Source organism: Mirounga angustirostris, unplaced genomic scaffold (genome assembly GCF_029215605.1).
Source record: "Mirounga angustirostris isolate CCGP_5_RB_7025 unplaced genomic scaffold, mMirAng1.0.hap1 SCAF_1, whole genome shotgun sequence".
Classification (NCBI taxonomy): domain Eukaryota; kingdom Metazoa; phylum Chordata; class Mammalia; order Carnivora; family Phocidae; genus Mirounga; species Mirounga angustirostris.
The window spans coordinates 102,112,092-102,133,770 of NW_026991709.1; the positions used below are offsets into that span (position 1 = coordinate 102,112,092).

The 21,679-nt window shown below is 39.5% G+C and overlaps 2 protein-coding genes across 4 annotated transcripts in view; one reads left to right on the plus strand and one right to left on the minus strand.

The window, feature by feature from the left end:
• PPM1L (protein phosphatase, Mg2+/Mn2+ dependent 1L) overlaps positions 1-8,608 on the minus strand; it is a 448,415-nt gene extending 439,807 nt beyond the window's left edge. The window contains exons 1-2 of the mRNA XM_064585768.1: positions 8,237-8,608; positions 3,760-3,905 (exon numbers count right to left, since the gene is read on the minus strand). The gene's annotated coding sequence lies outside the window, so the exon portion shown is untranslated. The remainder of the gene's footprint in view (positions 1-3,759; positions 3,906-8,236) is intronic.
• A 346-nt stretch (positions 8,609-8,954) lies between these two features.
• KPNA4 (karyopherin subunit alpha 4) overlaps positions 8,955-21,679 on the plus strand; it is a 57,972-nt gene continuing 45,247 nt past the window's right edge. The window contains exons 1-2 of one of the 3 annotated variants that reach the window (XM_045903454.3): positions 8,955-9,251; positions 9,800-9,937. In XM_045903454.3, the coding sequence (XP_045759410.1) occupies positions 9,854-9,937 (84 nt within the window). In that variant the 5' untranslated portion in view covers positions 8,955-9,251; positions 9,800-9,853. The remainder of the gene's footprint in view (positions 9,252-9,799; positions 9,938-21,679) is intronic. The other 2 variants (XM_054504340.2, XM_045903455.3) reach the window with 2 other exon arrangements.

Here is a 21,679-nt window from a genome sequence, read left to right on the forward strand (position 1 = left end):
TCTATCTTGTATTATTTATTAGTTCATCTTCCTGAATTATATGTGTATACATGGTACCGTATGCCATATATAATCTATGCTCAGTAATAGATAAAAACAACTAATAAATACATCGGAGTCCTCCTCATATGTGATAATCCAAGGTAGTTGTCTGTTTTAGGGCATCAGTTCTGTCTTTATTCAAGTTATTAAAATCATTCATATTCAAGAGGATTTTCATCAGTCTGACTAGGACTACTATTCTCAAAATTCAAAACAGGACCCATAACATAGGTGCAAGATATTACAGTTGGTAGAAATCTATCATTTTCACAAATACAAAAAAAAATAGCTCTATTTAATGCACTTGCCCTTCGTATTCTCCAAGACACTTAACTGGTTCAACCTTAAATATCAAAATGACTTTTTAAGTAATATTATATATACACGTGTTTGACATGAAAAACTTTGTAATGATATCCTCTGAAGACTGAATGGGCTATGATTCAAGAAATATTGAACTCCCCATTAATGACTGTGTTGCACTTGATGAAACCTTTGAAGTGAGAATTCAAGCACAAACGAGGTGGTTGGCCTAGATAACATGTATGCTGTCTTCTGAGACATCATGAGCATGAAATAATTCTTACTGTTCTTGAACAAAACAGGATGGTAGCAGAGAATGGAGAGAAGGCAAATGAGAGAAACACCATAAAGATACTCTGTTTATTCAATACAAGTTGCCACTGTTTGAACAGAGAACCCAGGAGAAAAAAAAATAAAAAAATAAAAAACACCTAATATTTTCAGTTTAAGAAACTACATGTAGATTAGCACCATTAGGTTTTTCTTTTTTCGTTGTTTTGAAGGAATCCACCCTGAACAGGGTGACTGACCATGGAAAACTGGGCAGGCATTTCTTTGTTTGTTGGTATCAGAGATGGTTGCTGGAGAGCAGTGCATATGTGGCAGGGACTCGACTCCTGACTGTAACTGTGAGGGCATGGCCCTAAGGCGGAAGCTAGTAGAGGGAAACCAGAATGCCTGGCAAATGGGCTGCAACTGAGCAGAGGAAGAACAGTTAAGAGACAAGTTTTGCCTCTTTGGGAAGTGACTCAAGAACGGAGACACAGGAGGAAGGCAGTGGCAAAGGATATGAGATTTAAGCTAACAACAAGGAACTTGGACTAGACTTCCCAGGCTCAATGGAGCCAGTCTTCTAGAAGAATGTCATCAAGAAAATGGCATTTGAGAAAACTCAAGAGAAAAGCTTGAGAGCAGAAAGGAACCCAGGAAAATATTGCATAAATCTATTTAAAAAGTGAAATGGAATTGGCTACTACCAGCATGTAAATTCGTCCTTGAAACATTATTTGGTACATTTTTTTATTAAGAGCCATACAATCATTATTTTACATGTGTAATATTTTGACATATTGTATGAAACATCACATCTATTCTGTGAAGCCTATTTATCCTTATTTTAATTCAGTCATTACCTTAGGCTGAAACCACCTTATATGTGAGATGGAAGGCCAGATCTAGTACTTTTCAAAGTATGTTCCGGGAAGCAGTGCCATCAGCATTGCCTGTGCCCTTGTTAAAAACTCAATTCTTGGGGCGCCTGGGTGGCTCAGTCGTTAAGTGTCTGCCTTCGGCTCAGGTCATGGTCCCAGGGTCCCGGGATCAAGCCCCGCATCGGGCTCCCTGCTCCACGGGAAGCCTGCTTCTCCCTCTCCCACTCCCCCTGCTTGTGTTCCCTCTTTCGCTGTGTCTCTCTCTGTCAAATAAATAAAATCTTAAAAAAAAAAAACTCAATTCTTCACATGCTATCCTAGACCTACTGAATTAGAAACTCTGGGGATGGAGCCCACCAATTTGGGGGTTCAGTCTTCCAGCTGGTTCTAAAGCACTCTAAAGGTTGACAACCACTGCCTTAGGCATTTCAGAACTAGACCTCTTCAGAGCCTGTTTAGGAAGAAAAAAAATATTCTTCTGTTTTCTGTCTATTCACAGTACTATTCTCATTTCTAATTACCAATGTGTGGTAGTTTTTTCCTACTCCAAACAATTCTGTGACACCAGCTGGGTGTCCTACAATCTAACTCAGTTTTGACACTACCTGAAGATAGTGTCCGATCCCACAGATTAAGGGCTCAGCCCCCCAAGACTGAGCACTGTGCACCCCCCAACTTCAGACACCAATCATAAGTTCAAGCTGTCACCTGTACATCTGACCGACCAGCTATAAATCAGAGATTTATATACACGCCCCCCCGGGGGGGGGGCTTGATTAATTTGCTAGAGCAGCTCACATAACTGAGTTAAACAGTTTATGTACTGGACTACCAGTTTATTATAAAAGGATATAACTTAGGAACAGTCAAATGGAAGAGATGCATAGGGCAAGTATGGGGCAAGGGGCACAGAGCTTCCAGATCTCTCTGGAGCACCTCCACATGTCCACCAACCTGAAAGCTCTCCCAATCCATCCTTTCTGGGTTTTTATGGAGGCTTCATTAAGTATGCATGATTGATTGAATCATTGGCCATTGATTCAACCACCAGTCCCTCTCCCCTCCCCAGAGGTCAGAGGGTGGGGGTAGGACTGAAATTTCCAACCCTCTAATCACACAGTTGGTTCCCCTGGTAACCAGCCCCCAGTATCCTTAGGGACTTTCCAAAAGTCACTGCATTAACATAAACTCAGATGTGGTTGAAAGGGGCTTGTTATGAATAACAAAAGATAGCCATTTCATTCTGGAGCTATTTCAGAAGCTGAGAAGGAAAGATACACCTGTAACTCTTACCACTTAGGAAATTACAAAGGTTTTAGGAGTTATGTGCCAGGAACCATGGAGGAAGACCAAATATATATTTCTTAATATAAACCACAATATCACGGAGGCCCAGGAGAGATCTGTGTTATAGGCCAGGGGAGGCAGCATGGTGGTTTTGTCTGTTCAGGCTGCTGTAACAAAATATGGGTGCTTATAAACAACAGAAATTTCTTTTTTTTTTTTTTTTAAGGTTTTATTTATTTGACAGAGAGAGACACAGCGAGAGAGAGAACACAAGCAGGGGGAGTGGGAGAGGGAGAAGCAGGCTTCCTGCAGAGCAGGGAGCCTGATGCGGGGCTCGATCCCAGGACCCTGGGATTGTGACCTGAGCCGAAGGCAGACGCTTAACCGACTGAACCACCCAGGCGTCCCAATTTCTTTCTTTCTTTTTTAAAGATTTTATTTTCAAGTAATCTCTACACTTCATGTGGGGCTGGAACTTGCAACCCCAAGATCAGGAGTCACGTGCTCTTCAAGCTGAGCCAGCCAAGCACCCCCAGAAATTTATTTCTCCCAGTTCTACAGGCTGGAAAGTCCCAAGATCAAGGCAGTAGCCAATTTGGTGAGAACACATTTCCTCATAGGCCCCTATCTTCTCACTAACCTCAGTTGGCAGAAGGAATCTCTCGGGGGCCTCTTTTCTAAGGGTACGAATCCTATTAATTAGGGTTTTACCCTCATGACCTGATTACTTCCCAAAGGTCCCACCTCCAAACACCATCATGTTGGGGATGAGGTTTCAACACGTGGATTTTAGGAGGACACAGACATGCAGTCCATAGTAATGGTCAACTAGAAACAGTGGGAGTTTTGCAGCTAGTCAGACCTGAAATCAAACTGGGGCTCCAGCACTTCTTAGTTGTGTAGGGTCTTGAGCAAGTTGCTCAGCCTCTCTGAACTTCAGGTTCCTTATTTAAAAAGTGGAAATAATAACGCTTACCTTGAAAAGAACTATGAAGTTTATGTGCCTCCATGGTAATCAGGAGTGCTGGTTCTGGTGTCAGGCCCAGTTCAAACGCCAGCTTTTCTACTTACTCAGTGACCTTGGACAAGTTACTAATCCTCTCTGTTCTCCAATTTTCTCATCTGTAAAGTGAGTAATAACATACTTGCCTTACAGTGTTGTTGTGAGGGTTTAATGACTTAATGTTACCAGTTGCTTAGAAGACTGCCTGCCACAGAATTGCTCAACAATAATCAGTTTGTAGTAGTAGAAATACAGGGGAGCCTGAGTGGCTCAGTTGGTGCATCGGGCTCCTGCTCAGTGGGGAGTCTGCTTCTCCCTCTGCCCCTCCTCCCCCACCCCCCCATGCTCTCTCTCAAATAAATAAAAATCTTAAAAAAAAAATAGTAGGAATACAAATAACAATAATAAAATATATCATGTACATAAAATACCTAGGATATGATAGGTAATCAATATTATTACTGTCATTAAAAAATTTTTTCTCATAAAGCATAGGGTTATAAGAGGTTCCAGTATATAGGCACCCCTGATACTTTCTTATATTCTTTACATTCTAATGTCTTTCCTCCCCTCTGAATAAGTTCTATGTATTATATTAATATCAATTTCCTGGTTTGGATAGTGTACTATAGTTATACAAGATGCTACCATTGGAGGGGCCTGAGTGAGGGGTAGGTAGGGCCTCTTTGTACATTTTTAACTCCTATGAATCTGTAATTATTTAGAAATAAAAAGTAAAAAAAAAAGGGGGGGGTAGGGAGCTTACCTGAAGTGAGAAGTATTGGGGCAAGAGGTTGGGCCTATACCTCATCCACCCCCAGTTCCTATTTACCAGTCCTGGAATCCTAAGCTTCCTCTTTACTAGTGTAGGCTACTGGAAACCACAGGAGCCTGACAGGTAAGAGGCTAGGCTGGGCACCCATAACAACAGGTAAGGTATGAACTTGCAGAATGTCTGATGCAGGGAATTCTAATGTAAGGAACATCGTAATCCTTTTAACTTCAATACCTAACACAGTTCCTGGTGCATAGAGGTAAAGATAAGAGATGTGCTCTTCCTTATCAAAATTGCAAATCCTAATATTTTCCTCATAGAAATACTGCCACATAATGTGATTAGGCTCTGTGATTTTCACCTAAGTCCTTTATAGATTAACTAGGCCTTTGTAGGCTAACCTGAACACCTACCCATTAATCATGACCATGTTCCTATGGACATATTTCAAAGAACTAATCTCCAAGCAAACTTCTGAAATACTACCAATTTGTAAGTCATTATACTTAGTTGATGCTATTAACACAAAAATTTTTTAATTGAGGAGTGATAGTGATCATTGTGGGCTCACTGGTTTCAAGTTTCCAAATAGTGTTCTGCTTAACACTAATGTCTTAAAGTTCCCACTACCACCCACCTATAAGTTCCTAAAATTGTTAGACCAAGAAAACCTTTTTTTTTAAACAAACATTTACTAATGCTGGGGGGTTCTGAGGAACTCTGTTTGAAACTGCTCTAAGTCACATGATCAATCTTCTTGACCATTTGGCTTTTAAATGGCTCCTTCTGTAGTTTTACTTTTAAAAATTAAAAACATTACTTTATGCCCAAATAAAAAGCAAGTAAAAAAAGCTTTAGAAAATCTAGGCATGTCTGCCAGGTAAGAATACAAATAGAGATGAACCAGTCATCAATGATTTGTACCCATGAAATGTAAGTTTTCTCCCATTAATTAGTCAAAACTGAGCTTTAAAAAAAAACTAAGTTAAAGAAAAACTGTGTGGCTCATTTCTCTCAATCAAATTAAAACCCACAGCTAGCTTTTTAATTCATCATCTTTTACCATTCAGTAACTTCAGTCAAAGTAAAGAAGTAGTTTTTTCCAGAGTTCTCAAGTTAAGTCAGAAAAGTCCTGGCAAAAAGAGGAATAAATGAAGCCCCCCCTATTCTGACCAGCTATGTTTTCCTAAGAAAATAAAGGTGTATTACCAAAGGTCCAATGTCTTTCTCTCAAAAAATGAACCAGTCCAGGGGCACCTGGGTGGCTCAGTCATTAAGCGTCTGCCTTCAGCTCAGGTCATGATCCCAGGGTCCTGGGATCGAGCCCCACATCGGGCTCCTTGCTCAGCGGGAAGCCTGCTTCTCCCTCTCCCACTCTCCCTGCTTGTGTTCCCTCTCTCGTTGTGTCTCTCTCTGTCAAATAAATAAATAAAATCTAAAAAAAAAGATTTAGCAACATATAAAATTGCTTCCTGTTTCAGCATATACTACCCAGTTTTGCTCAAGAAATCATACATAATTCCCCAAACAGAAAAGAAACTATAAGATCTGTATTATAGATTAAAGAAACACTCCACAGTCTTCAATTTATGTATGTATCATGAGAATACTCCAAACTGCTTGAATGAATTATCAATTATAATTCTTTTTGAAATTACATTTGATCAACTAAAACCTGTGTAAAGCTTCACAAATCCTTTCACAAATCTCTGCTGCAGAGCAAAGAAAGTTTCTTTATTCCAAAAGCGACCAAGAGGAGAATTTCATGACACATTCATTGAAAGCGAGTATCTCCATATTTTAGAGTTTTCTTATACTAAAGTAGTAATAAGTCAGGATATGAAGTTCCCTAACCTTGAATATCCTATTTGAAAACAGGTGTCATATGTAGGTTTTATAGTTTAATTATAACTATATTTCATATACACAAAAAACATTTGTTAAAAAGTCTGTTGAAATGGTATTGATGGCTGCCATTTACTTCCTTAGTTCAGCAAGTTCAATTTCTGAAATCTCCTAACTACAGTTAGAGCTACCATATCTTGCCAGTTAGGTGGCCAATCTGCATAGAGAGCTATTACCAACTCCTGGAAGAACTTCTTTACCCTTCTGATATATGTTTTATCTGGGAAGAACCGGAAGTACAGGACAGGAGTAATAATTTCAAATGAAAAATTTAGGCCAGCAAACAGACTACCTAAGCATTATAATTAAGGATAATTGTTCCACTTTGCAAAGTGTGTCACAACTATTTTTAAACATATTGGGGGAAGCCTATGTCTGATCTACTCCCTGAACTTTGTCCCTGGAATAAGCATGATACAAAATTAAGAATTCTTAGAAGGGACCCAGTGTAAATTAAAAGCAGTAACAACTTAATCCACATTCTTAATCAAAAAGTGTTGGCTTGTTTTTTAACTTATGGAACATATATTCAAAGAAGCTGAGATTCAGGTTCTATGTTTGACAAATAGTCACTAAGTGTATACCGTATACAAAGTACTACTAGGTGCTGAATACATTAGAGAACAAGCATGTTCCTTGACTTCAGAGAACTTAACTGTCTAGAGTGGGAGAAAGATCTTAGAAAGACATTAAATAATAAAAGAAACAATCATTTTGTGGTTATTTCCTGTTTGTACTGCATCTCTCTCAGTGGGTAACTGATCACACCCTTCTCTTAGGGGTATTCTGCAGAGAAACTCAAGTTTTTGTTTAACTACCAAAGACAACCAGTTGTAGCTGGGAGAAATAATCACATAGGATGATAGACAATTTTATGAACTTCACCATGAAAGCTATCACGGAATTTATACCAAGAAGTACAAAATATTCGTCTATACATGCATGTTGACAGGATAATTTCTAATCATAGGGTGGGAATTCACCAGTAATTTTTCTAGAATCCTGTTCATAACAAAAATCCGTGATGGTGGCGCACACACACACACACACACACACTCCATCTTTTCAACTGAATTTTCTTATCCTAAATTTATTTTGAAAACATCAGTGCTCCAGTGTGCAGCGTTACTTCAATTATTCTTTGGAGAATAGGATCTAGAATGAACTTCATTTATATTTTAAGATTGGCAATGAATTTACATTCAAGTTAACCTTCAGTGTGAATTATTTCCAGGTACAGCTTGTTTCCCTAGGCGGCTGAAAGTATACAAAGTACTGAGAATTTTGAAGGTATATATATCAGCAAGGAAGTGGGAGGGAAGGGGGCGGCGGGCGAGGAGTAAAAGTTCCCGAAAGAAATCCCCAAGCCTCGCCAAATTTTAAACACACCCAATGCTCCTATACCGCCCCCTTTCCTTCCGATCTGAGTTTTTTGCTGCCTACTTCGTTTCCGTGCATATTTGAGGAGCTATTAATTGATAAATATATTTTTAAACCATTTCCTTCCCCCTTTTTCTGAAATATTTGAACACGTTCCTTCGTAGCTTGTTATTTCTGCGTCTAGTAATAATATTCCTGATAGAAATGTATACCCTTAGGAATTCATTTTCTTTCTCAACAGTTACAATACTACATTATTATGTCAGGTGCCACAGTCCCCGCCTTCCAGAAGTTAGTACTTTGTGGCCAAGTCACTTCTTTAACTTTCTAAAACGAAATACCTAAAAGGCGGTATCATCACCGGATCATCAGCGCTTCCCAAGTTCCTACCTGTTGCGGGAACGTGGTCTGAAGGGATGAATCAGATTTGCCTAATGCGTCCTTTCCCTTTTCCACCCACTGTCCCTCTCGCTTTCCGCTGCGACTCCTGAACGCACGTCACCCTGCGGGTCCAAACCCCACGGCGGGAACCCCCAGCCTGGGAATGGACCTCGGGGGGTGAGGGGGCGGACGTGCCCGGACCCGGACTGAGCCGAGGTGCAGCTCCTACTTCCTGTAAAGCCAACGGAGCGCGCAAGCAATGCCCTAGAAGAGAAGGCGCGCTGGAGGAAAAAAAAATACTTTAACTCCGCTTCCATTCTGGAACACAGAGGTCTGGGGCGGCGCGGCAAGAGCAAACCAACTCGTTCCCGGGCCTCTCCTTCCCCTTCCCCGCCTCCCCTCAAGTTGTCCAATTCTCTTTCGCTTCCTCCCGGTCGCTCGGCAGGCACGTGGTCGCTCCCCGCCCTGCCCCCGCCGCGCCCCTCCCAGCCTTCCAGTCCTCCGGCCCTTCCTCCCAACGCTGCTCTCTTCCCCTTTCCGTTTTCTCTTCCGCCCCCGCTCTCCATCGTCCCTTTTGATTGGTCGAGCGCACCGGAGCCTGGTTGGCCAATCGGAGAACTGGGCTGGCGGTGATGGGCGTGGTCGCGGCTCCGGGCCCTCAGATCGAGGCTGCCTCCCCCTTCTCAGCCGGCAGCACATTCCGCCGCCGTTGCCGCCGCCCGGCCCCGCAGTTGTCTTCGCCCGAGCTGCGGTCGCGCTGGGGTTAGGGCGGGGGGGGCGGGCGGGGAGAGGAGGAGTAGGCCGCGGCGGAGGCAGGTGAGAGGAGGAAGGAAGCGGCGGCGCGGCGGGCGTTGCAGCTCAGGCGGCGGCCCGGTTCCTGGGAGTGTCGGTGCGGCGTGGTGGTTGGGGCGGATCCCGCGGGGCCCGGGCGGGGGAAGGAGTCACCGGCCCGGCCATGGCGGACAACGAGAAACTGGACAACCAACGGCTCAAGAATTTCAAGAACAAAGGCCGCGACTTGGAGGTAAACTCGGGGGCGCCGGAGGGGTGGGGGCTGTGGGCCTCGGGCCGATCTCCGCCGGGACTCCCGAGTGTGGGGAGTAGGGGCGGGTGCCGCCGCCGGGCCGCGGGGGAATGGCGCTGGGGGCCGGCCCGTCCGTGACGCCTCTGCGAACGCGCCGGGAAGTTTGTGTCGGGCCTGGTCCACCTCCGCCCGGGAGCGAGGTACTGGGGTACGGCCGACGCGGCCTAGGCCTGCCCCGGGGAGCCGGCCCGGCGCGGGGGCGAGGGGCTGGGCCGCGCGGCGGGGAGGCCGGGCGCGGCGAGTGCGGAGGAGGCGTGCGTGTGCCGCGCTGCCCCGGCCGGGCTGCGGCGGCGATTCCGGCTTTCCACCGGGCCGCGACGTCTGGCGCCGCGAGGAGGGCGGTGGGAGGTGCGGGGACGAGTGTGTGGCGACCGAGTGGGGCTCGGAACTTCCCCTGCGGGGTCCGAGTCGTCTCCACTTAAAGGCATTTTTTCTGGTCTTCCCGACTCCCGCTTTACCCCTGCCTCCCCTCAATGTCCAAACTACAGGAGTCAACTTCTCCGCTGAAAAAAACACCCCCGGCGTGAGAGGCCATCCTGGTGATGCTAACAGTGCCTTCCAGCGGCCTGTGTTTTACTCTGGATATAGCTGATTCAAGATGTGGCTCACGGTGTGCCCTCTTCCAGGCAAAGAATACCCCTTATTTCAGCTTGCACACAAATCTCTTTATCCCCTCCTGAGAGACCACCAGCTGCATTCTTATATAGAAAGTCCACAGGGTTATACAAAGCTGTCATCCTCTAGTCTACAGTATCCTTTCCCTCCACCTGCTGGTGGTGGTAGTGGGGGATGGGGTGGGCTATGGAATGGCACCATCACGTTTTATTATTTTAAAAGGGTGAAAAAAAAAATCTGCAGTATCTTCGATACAGCTTTTCCCGAGGTTGTTAGGCTACATGAGGTGTGTGGGTAAAACACATACACACAAATCACAGAATTTTGATAGAAGACTTCTTCCCTTTAGTTTTAAGAGTCTAGGTAAATCGGGTTTGTTTGTTTGTTTTTTAAGTACTTGGATCCTGTATCTGAATCAGGAATTTAGCTTTTAAAAGAGTAGTGGCCAAGTAGTATTTTTTATATTGTCCCTCTATCCTTTTTTATTCTGAAATCTTGAAATTCCCATCACCTGTTTCTGAACTTTGAGCATTTGCTTGACTGAGATAGTAACTATTTTTTGGGCTTTTCACAACGCCATTCAATCTCTAAGGTAATTTGTGTTGTTTTTAGTGGGTTTCATAGTTTGAGGATCTATTAAATATCTGGGGCTGTGGTTCTTAATTCTGTGATTGTTTTAAGGTTAATGTGAAACATTACCCTGTGATCTTTTTTTAATGAAAAAATTTTAACATTTTTACTGAGGTAATTCACATGCCATATTTCAAATCAAACAATGTTAGATCACTTTAAATGTACAATTTATGATTTTTTCATTAAATTTACCTAGTTGTGTAATGATGTGATGAAGAAAATTTTTTTACTAATATCAGGACTTAGAATGAAAAGAATTACAAAATTTAAAAACATAAATACCACAAATTACAAAATCCCCAAAAATAGCAATTAGATGCTTGGATGCTTTCCCCCCACCTACATTTCTGGCTGTATTTTTTTTTAAGACAGCTTCATTGAACTGTAATTCATATACCATACAATTCACTTATTTAAACTGGCTTTTGGTGTTTTCACATAATTGTGCAACTATTAGCACAATCAATCTCAGAATTTTTTATCACTCCAAAAAGAAATCCTAACTCATGAGTAGTCTCTGTTCCCCATTACTCTCTGTCTAGATTTGCCTACTCTGGATATTTCCTATAAATGGAGTTATACAATGTGTGATCTTTTTTGACTGACTGCTTTTAGGTAGCATAATGCTTTCAAGGTTCACACACGTAACAAAAATGTAACAGTGCCTCATTCCTTTTTGTGGCTGAAAAATATGCTGAATAATATTCCAGCCTATGGATATACCACATTTTGTTTATCCATTTATCAGTTGATGGACATTTGCATTGTTTCCACTCTTTAGCTATTATGCTTCTATGAACATTTATGTACACATTTTTGTGTGGACCTGTTTTCATTTCTCTTTGGTTATATACTGCGGAGTGGAATTTGTGGGTCATATGGTAACTTTATGTGTAACATTTTCTGGGACTGCCAAACTGTTCTAAAGGGGTCCCCCCCCCTTTTTTTTGGTAAATTGGTGTTTCCTCTTAGTGTGAATTTCTTATTAGTTTACTCAAGATTGTGATGACCCATTAGAACAATATAATAAATGATTTTTTAAAATAACTATAAATACACATTAACCAGATTTTTTTTGAGACGTTTATAGTGCCTATGGGCATCCTTGATGACTTTGGTAACCCTGGTGTACAAAAGGAATAGGGATATTTTCATTAAGGAAATAACATGACTCTAATGGAAATTGTACTTTCTCCTCACTTATTCAAAGTCACATATACCTGTAATGAGATAGCAGCTTCTTTCATCATCCTTGGAGAACACTAGATTGTGTATTTATTAATTTCATATATGGCTGTGCCCCTCAGAATACTTAATATGCCCATAACCGTCCCCTCCAAATATGGTTACTATGTTTTGCTACAACAGAATCTAAGAAAGTACTGCTTTGGTTAGGTCTTAATGATGACATCTGTTTCATTGGGAGGTTTTTGTAAAGAAGTATGGACCTGGGGCGCCTGGGTGGCTCAGTCGGTTTAGCGTCTGCCTTCAGCAGGTCATGATCCCAGGGTCCTGGGATGGAGCCCCGTGTCAGGCTCTCTGCTCAGTGGGGAGCCGCCTTCTCCCTCTCCTCCTCACAAGTTCTCTCTGTTGCTGTCTCTCTCTCAAATAAATAAATAAAATCTTAAAAAAAAAGGATGGACCATTGCTGTCCAGTGAATTTTATTTAATCCAGTACATCCAAAATACCAATATAACATCAGCAATGTAAAAAAAATTGGGTTATTTTATATTCTTTTCATATTAAGTCTTCAAAATCCAGTTTGTATTTTACATTTAAAGCATATCTCGGTTTGGACTAGCTACATTTCAGCTGCTTAATAGCCACATGAAGCTATTGGCTCTCTTATTGGACAGCACAGATAGAGAACAACATATAGAATGAGGTAATTGTACCATTTTTCAGTTTGATCTAACATTGTTTTATTTGAAATAGAGTACAAAGTCCTAGAGTTTAGTGTAATCTGGTGATCTCTAACTTTGTGACCTTGAGAGAGTCCCTCAGTCTTAACAATTTTTTAATCTGTTAAAGTAGAGGTACTTGACATCTGCTTCATGAGTGTTGTGAAAATTAATGGGTTAATGTTAGGAAGATGCCTAGCAGTTCTCTGAGCATTTTATCACTTTTAGCTTTTCTGCTTGGGGGTTAGGGTCATTTAATAGGATTCATTGTAATTGATTCTTTTACTCCCTTGTTTGCAATTGGCTCTTTGTTTTTTCTCTGTGTCCATACAGAGCTTAAGTTACATTTAACTTATAATTGAAGGGGAAAGTTTTTAACGTAGAGCTCTATAATTGCTCATTGAAGAGCAGTTTGACCACAGGGAACTGTTGGCCCTTCTAAAGTCATAATATCTAAGTGTTAGAAGTTGAAACTGATTCAGAGCTTTCAAAATGATAATCATTCTTACCTATCAGTCTGCCATTCTGGCTCTTCCAAAATGTGGTCATGCTAAGTTCTTGAAACACAAAAGCATTAAAGAAGGCATATGTCAGTATCCATTTAAAATAATTTATGGGAATTCTCAGATGATATTCAAGGCTTGGCTGCTTTCTTGCAGTGTGGTAGAGGATCATTATTATTACTTTGAGAAAAGTAACCATAGAAAGGGTACACTGAACGCAACGGGAAATGGGTCAGTGACCAAATTTCAAATAAAATATTTGTCAGAATAGAGCAAATAAAGCTCATCTAGTTTATGTTTTAAAAGTAAAGGGGGGATTCTTTTGTAGACTTTCCAATAATCTGTGTGATTTTTATAGAAGTTCTGAGAGTATCCAAGTTCTAATAGAGCATAAAATGTTGGAAAATAATTAGATATAAAAACACAATTTTAAGAAAAAGACTTACCCTAAAAATAAAAGAATAATAAAACATTAAATGACTGGAAACTTGTGATTGTCCACACAACATAAAGTATGCAGTGAGCTTGAACTTTAGGAAAAAAACAGTTGCTTGGTTGGCAAGAGTTTAATAAATTGATCAGCTAATTTGTTGTTTTTAAATGGCTTTGGTAGTTTGTAACTATACAGAGTGAAAAGCATTGTTAAGCTATTAAGTCTTGTTAACTTTTAGACACTGACCTCTCTCATCACAAATCTTGGAACATATTTACTATACTTAAAATAACTACAGTCTAATTTTTCATATAATAGTCCAAGCATGTGACAGTATGAAATACCTGATAGAAGTATAGTTAGGAATTAAATAATTGTTTTTGTGCTTTCCTGCCAGCTTTCTTGGTTTTACAAGGCAGTCAATTAAAGAATTGCTTCATTGATAATTTTCTTTGAGCTATCAAAATGTCTCCGTTTTTCATAGTCTCTAGTATGTCAAATGAATATATATACAAGATTGGGAAGAGTTGTAGGAGTGATTTAACTTTAAAAGAATGAAAGTACTTTAGAAAAATGTGTAGGTAGTTTTTAAGCATTGATCTCTAATATCTGATAGTTACTGTGGGGCCTCAAAATATTTTCAAATGTTTTCTGGAGCAGCATTCATCTACTTAAGGACTGTAATGCTGAAATGAGAGTTTGTTGTCCCAGTCTAATCTTGAATGATGATTTTGGTACTTGCTGGTTTAGTTTTGGAACAGAGAACTATCACTGAAACACATATTGTATGTGCTTTTAATTGAATTCTCATTTCTCTCAGTCTAATAATAGGAATTATTCATTTTATAGAAGAAAAATCCCTAGAGTTAAGTAACTTAATAGCATCACACTTAAGGGAATGATTTTAATTCAGGTACGTGTCCAAAGTAAAGTCTGCATATTTATACCATACCATATTACTTGTTTTTAACTTCTTTCAGCCTTGATAACACAGGTCTCAAGTTGCCTAAAAGTTTATAGTGAAAGCATAGTCCATGGGGTATAATAGGTATTCAGTAAGTGTTTCCTTTTTCTCCCAGAGAGATTTTTGGAAATTGTGTATCTTTTGTGGACTTTAAACTCTAGAGAAACATTTATAGGCTTTCCATTTAGATTTAGTGAAAGACAGGGTTAAGGGAGACTCCCTTTTTTTACAGTTAATGTGAGAACAATCTTTATGTGGCACCTACTGAATAAGAACAATATTTTTGTGCTTCTAATGGCCTTAGTTCAGAAGTTTTCAAAGCTTTGGGGGCTGAAGACCTGTTTATGCTATTAAAAATTAGGGGCCCTCAAAGAGCATTGTTTGTGGGTTTCTGTTAATATTTATCATTTCAGGGACGCTTGGGTGGCTCAGTCATTAAGCTTCTGCCTTCGGCTCAGGTCATGATCCCAGGGTCCTGGGATGGAGCGCCACATCGGGCTCCCTGCTTGGCGGGAAGCCTGCTTCTCCAGAACTCCCCCACGCTCCCTGCTTGTGTTCCCTCTCTGGCTGTGTCTCTCTGTGTCAAATAAATAAAATCTTCTAAAAAAAAAAGTTATCATTTCAGAAATTAAAACTAAGAATTAAAAAAATTTAACTCAAAAAATAATAATGAAGCCATTTTATATAAACATAAATTTCTAATGAAAAATAAATTATTTTCTAAAACCCAAAAAACTTGGTGAAAAGAATGGCCATGTTTAACATTTTTTTTGAGGTCTCTTATGTTTGGCCAGAAAAGATAGTTGGATTGTCCTATCTATTTCTGAATTCACTTTTATGGTAATGCTGTTTTGGTTGAAGTATATGAAGAATATCCAACTTCACACAGGCAGTTGGAGAGGGAGGGTGTTAAATAGCCTCTTCAGATAAATATGGAAATTTTTGTTTGATACTATATCATAACTCCACAAAATAATAGTTTCTTAAAGTTTGGTTGTAATATGAACTCTTAAGCCACATCAGTGAGCCTTTCATACTCTGTTATGTTAAAATTTATAGGTCTGTCTTGCACTTGGAATATATCTTTTGCCGTTGCCTGATTTTGTAACAGCATGTATTGGTCATTTGGAAAATATTAGTTCACAGAGTAATGCTGATCTTGCAAATGCTGACACATTTTTTTATACAGTGAAAATTCACAATTATTGGCAATTAGTGTCACCAAATAGTTCATCAGAAAAATCTTAAATATTGGAAATTTGTGAAGCTCCCAGTGGTAAAAACAGGTTTTCCAAAATTCTTATTTTCACTTGAAAGCTTAAATTTTATCATTAGCAAGAAACACCGTTAGTTGTTTCCCTTGAAGCCATAAGCTCACTTTGCTCATTTTTTGAAAACATATGCCAGACACTGTCTGAATAGCCATAATTTGTCTGTCAGTCATTCTTTCAAGTAAAAATGGTGTTCCATGAAAAAATGGTATTTCAATTTGCAACTCAATCATAAGAAACTTTTTCCTTGAGACAGTCATCGTACTGCAGAAGTGGATATGCTGCAGAAGTAGTTTATATGTAATCCCCATTTTATCACAAAATTTTAGAAAGAAAAGGCAGGTTTTTAATAAAGGTAATTTTTCACTATTTCATCAAGGACATTAAGTGGAATGAACTGGCCTTTGGTTGTTGTTGTTGTTGTTGTTTTACCTGAAATACAGTGAGTACTTATACAGCCTGATGACATTACTTTAATTCATGCTAAAGCACCAGTAGTTTACCCACTGCATTTCATTGCTGTGCAAATATTAGCACCATAATAAATATTAGTAGTAATATGAAAATAGTTTTGATCTGCGAACTCTCTGAAAAGGTTTCAGTATCCCCACAAGGATCTATTGATCACGCTTTGAGAACCACTGTCTTTGTTTATTAGTGTTTCTTCTGTAAGAGGTGACCGTCACTTTAATAAAAGCTCTTTAAAGGCTTTATAGTATCACAGTTAAAAAACATGGACTGTTGAGTCACTTACGCCTGGATTTGAACCCTGGTTCCTCCATTTAATAGTTATGGAAGTTAATCTCTCTAAACCATTTATTTTTTATTTTTATTTTTTTAAATCTCTCTAAACCATTTAAATGTTTAATCGTGCCTGGCATATAGTATATACAGAGTGAATGGAGGCTCTTTTTATTTCTTCCAGCTTGCTTCATCGTTCATTATATCCAAATAACCCCTTGTGTTCCCTGTCAGAATAACATTTTGTTTGCTCTTCCTTTTGTACCACTGTGTACCATAATTCAGATCACATCACATGAATTGGGGAAGGCTTCCTTTTCCGTTCATTAGCACTCAAGTAAAAGCCTTTCTCCTATGTGCTTCAACCAAATTGTGGCAAAATTACTAGTTTCTGACTTCATTTCTGTAATTCTGGTTGTAAGTATTTTGTAACTGTTTTTCCACAAGATTGTAAATTTAACCAGAAAGTAGTTTTGATTCACACTGTTTAGTACCTGTGTTGAAAAACGACGGTCATAGACATGCTGGTAATACAAGAGTGGCTTAACTACTTAAAACCTAAGCTTTTTCTATTACTGTTTATTTACTGTTAGACCAAAATTTTATTAGCTGTCACTTTTGCCCTAAATTTAATTTACATTAAACCTAACATAAATTACATTTTCAATAATGTGTTCTGAAAAACCTGGAATTTTACTACATTTTTATTAACAAAAGTCAGAATCCCAAGATTTTGTGGGATTTCATAATTTGGTGGTAGACATATTTTTTAATATTAAAAAGCAAGTCATATTCTATCTCAGTTTCCTATTTTATGAAAACTTCAGTTGCTCAGTATCCACTCTTAATACTTGTTTTAGTTTTTATAGCATGTCTTTGTGATTCCTTAATGTAGGTATTACATAAATTTGTTTAGTTAATGGTAGTTGTATCCTGATAGCTTCTACAAGTAGCGTCTACTTGGTTGTATTAAATGACCCTGTCCTCTTTGCCACCCATCCTGCCTCTTTATGGTGGTCCTCTGTGGTCACTTTCAGCTGTTGCTGGTCCAGAAAAGCAAGCAAATACAGTCTTAATATTTTCAAATAATTGTTACATTATTCTTGGTTCTTTAGTAACTATGAAACCCAGTATGTTTTGGCTCTCTTTAGAACAGTGGCTTTAAGTATACCCTAAACTCTTCCTTCATCATGTTGATTATTAGTATTAAAAGTTAAGTCTGATAACTTTAGGCTGAAAAAGCTGAATTTTATACTATGTAGTTATGTTTCAGGGAACAGAAACCCACCTCACATTAGTTTAAGCATTAGCTTTCATAACCCAGTAAGTCCAGGGCTACAACTGGTATTAATTGTGGTGAGAGTTCTCGTGAAAGTCTGGGGACGATTGATCAAGATTTGATTGCATACTTACGCCTGAATTAATCACTTTGGGCAGAGGAATATGGTTCTGTGATTGGCCAGCACAAGCTGTGTGTGTGTTAGAGAGGAATGTTGGTATTTTCACTTAACCCCCAGATTTGCCACAAGAATGAGGGGTACGATAGAGTAAGAAGAAAGGAAGAAAAAATTTACTGAAGACAAAATTATAAAGCAGCACCCTTCGCTATAGATGTACAATGGTTCCTTACTTTGCCTTTGAATATTATGTGGGGAAGTTCATTATATTACAAGTATAGCTAGAATTGAGTTCATTGTTGATCAGCTGTTTACTCCAACTTCTTATTATCAGAGTGTTCACATTTTTTGTGTTAATGTTTTAAATAATTTTTCCCAATTTCCTTTTGTTCTCCAGCTTTAAAACAGTAACAGTATTATCCCCAAATGATGAAAAAGCTTAATTAGGACCAGTAAATAAAAAATATCACCAACATTATTACTCATTAGGGAAATGCATATCAAAACCATAATGAGATACCACTTGAACCTAGTAGGATAGGTTTTTTAGTAATATGAAAACAAACGTAAGTAAACAAAAAGTAACAAATGTTGGTGAGGATGTAGAGAAAGTGCAACCCTCCTACGTGGCTGATGGGAATATAAATTGGGGCATTCCATCTTGGATTGTAGTTTGGCAGTTCTCGAAGTTAGACAGAGCATGTGACCCAGCAATCCCACCCGTAGGTATAAACCCAAGAGAATTAAAAATAAGTGTCTGCACAGAAACTTGTACATGAACGTTTATAGTATTATCCATAATAGCCAAGCCAGACAACCCAAATCCATCAACTGATGATGGGTAAGCAAAATGTTGGCTATGCATACAATGGAATACTATTCTGCCATAAAAAGGAATGGAGTACTGCTGCATGCTACAACGTGATGAACATTGAAAGTATTTTGCTGCCTGAAAGAAGCCAATCAGAAGAGATCACATATTCTGTAATTTCAATTATGTGAAATATCCAGTATAGGCAAATTCGTAGAGACAGAAAGTAGATTAGTAGTTGCCCAGGTCTTGGGGAATGACTGCTAATGGGTATGGACTTCTTATGGTGAAGACAATGATCTGGAATTAGATGGTGGTGATTTATGTGCAACTTTATACCAAAAACCACTGAATTGTACACTTCAAGTGGGTGAATTGTATGGTGTGTGAATTATATCTCAATAAAGCTTTATTTTTTTTAAAGAAGTTTTAAGAGAAATAGGGACCGTGACAACTTTTCATTACCTAAGGTCATCGGTCACCTCTTGTTATCTCTTTTTTACTGACTTCTCCGTCTACCCTTCTCTTTATTGGATTCATTTGTTCAGCAAATACTCAGTTTGTATGTCTGAGGTTCGGTTGTAAGCAGTGAGGATAGAACAATAAATAACACAGGCTGAATTCTCATGGAGTTTACATTCTAGCAAGTCCAGATCTCTCAGATCCCTGCTCTAAACTGACCCTGTGGGGATATATTCAACCACTGTGAGCTAGTGTTGTGGTAGATTTCTTACCTTTCTTTTCTAAACTCAAATTTACAATGAATAATATACCTCAAACATGAAGGGAAAGGACATCCTAAATGTTTACTGTCCAGGAACTCTTCCCTTGAGATTCGTGGAAAAGTCTGATTTTTTAGAGTGGGAGCGCCTAGGATTACATTTCTTTTTTTTTTTTTTTTTTAAGATTTTTATTTATTTATTTGACAGAGACCAAGCGAGAGAAGGAACACAAGCAGGGGGAGTGGGAGTGGGAGAGGGAGATGCAGGCTTCCCACTGAGCAGGGAACCTGATGTGGGGCTCGATCCCAGGACCCCGGGATCAGGACCTTAGCCAAAGGCAGACGCTTAACAGCTGAGCCACCCAGGCACCCCTAGGATTACATTTCATTAGATATATGCCATTAGAAAAGCTTAATAATTTTTTGTAACCTTAATTTCTGTAAAATTAAAATCCTACCTAATCAGTACTTGCTTTGATTAAGCTTTTAAGAATGCAAGGAAAGAGAAGTTTCTTTTAGACAGGGTTGTAAGTATGACATTATTTAGTTAATGTCCCTCCATTCTTTCTTTTCTGTTAACTTTCTACTCACTATTAAAATATGAGGCACATCATTATTACCCCATTATTAATCTCCATAGTGATTGCCTTATTTCTGCTATTGCTCTTCTCCAATTCATAAAACAACTAGCATGGGTCTTTTAAAAAATGAAGTCATGCCCCTTCTCTGCTTTAGTAGCTTCCCACCACACTTAGCTTCCAAACTCTTTACTGAGACCTTCAAGGCCTTGCCAGCTTTGGTCCCTATCTATTTCTCCTGCCTCTGTCACTTTATTATCTCCCTTACTTATATTCTCATCTTCTTTTAATTGTTCTAACTCTAACACTTCAGTAGCTCTCTTTTTAGGCCCTTCACATATGCTGTTCTGTCTGAATGCTTTCTCCACCCTCTTTTTTTTACCTTCATCCCTTTTCCTTCACTGCTTGGTTATTTCTCATCCTTTGAGTCCTCAATGTTACTTACTTAGAGATGCCATCCTCCCACCCCACCCCCCTTGTTGTTTTCATTAAGAACACCGCATAATTTGTTAGCGTATTTACTCAGTGTTAATTTCTCCCGTCAGACTAGAAGCTCCCTGAGAGTACAGACCTGGATCTGTTTTGTATACCAGTCTTAATTCTCCTTACCGAGCCTGGCATATCAGTGGCAGGGAATTAAATGAAACTTTAAAAAATGTGTGTGTGCACTCTGATTAGAATTAATGACTAAGGGGCACCTGGTGGCTCAATCAGTTGGGCATCTGCCTTTGGCTTGGGTCATGATCTCGGGGTCCTGGGATCAGGCCCCACATCCAGCTCTGCTCGGCAGCGAGTCTGCTTCTCCCTCTCCCTCTGTGATCTTTCTCGCTTTTGCTCTTTCTCAAATAAATAAAATCCTTTTTTTTTTTAAAGATTTTATTTATTTATTTGAGAGAGAGAATGAGATAGAGAGAGCATGAGAGGGGGGAGGGTCAGAGGGAGAAGCAGACTCCCTGCTGAGCAGGGAGCCCGATGTGGGACTCGATCCCGTGACTCCAGGATCATGACCTGAGCCGAAGGCAGTCGCTTAACCAACTGAGCCACCCAGGCGCCCTAAATAAAATCTTTTAAAAAATAGAATTAGTGACTAAATCAAATTTTTTAAATCAAGGTAATTTTTGTCCTTGAAATGGTAAGGGCATGGTAGTTGTAGAAATTTTTTAGAAAAATGGGAAAATAAAGTAATCCTCTATAATCTTACTACTATTAAATTTTTTAGAATGTTTACTTTTTCTTGTGTACTTTTTTCCAAATATATTTGAACTTAATTTGGGTTCTTATGAGAATAACTCATAGTAGAATACAGCGAACTTTCTCCACCTTGACACTTTTGATACTGTGAGCCAAATAATTTTTTGTTGTGGGGACCATCCTGTGCATTGTAGAATGTTTTAGCAGCAGCCCTTGTCTCTGCCATAAGATGCCAGTTGCAGGCTCCCTCCCAGCTGTAAAAACCAAATTGTCTCCAGAAATTGCCAAATGTTCCGAGTGGCAAAAATCACCCCAGACTGAGAACCATTGGAACTTAGTTCAGTAAACTTCCCAGAACACCATTTTGTCAGTGGATTCCTGTTGTGTATAAAGTCAGTCAAAATTTTGGTATTTCAGGCTGTCAGTTGAGTTTAGCAGATATTTGAATGTTTGCTGTATAAATGCTAGGGAACAGGGGAACACTAAATATTGACCACATTAATTCTTACCTTTTTAGTTTATTCCCCTTTCTCTATAACTTCATCTTAGACTCCTCCCACTTCAGGCAGGTAAATCCACCTTAACTTTAACACTCAGTTTTGCTTTTC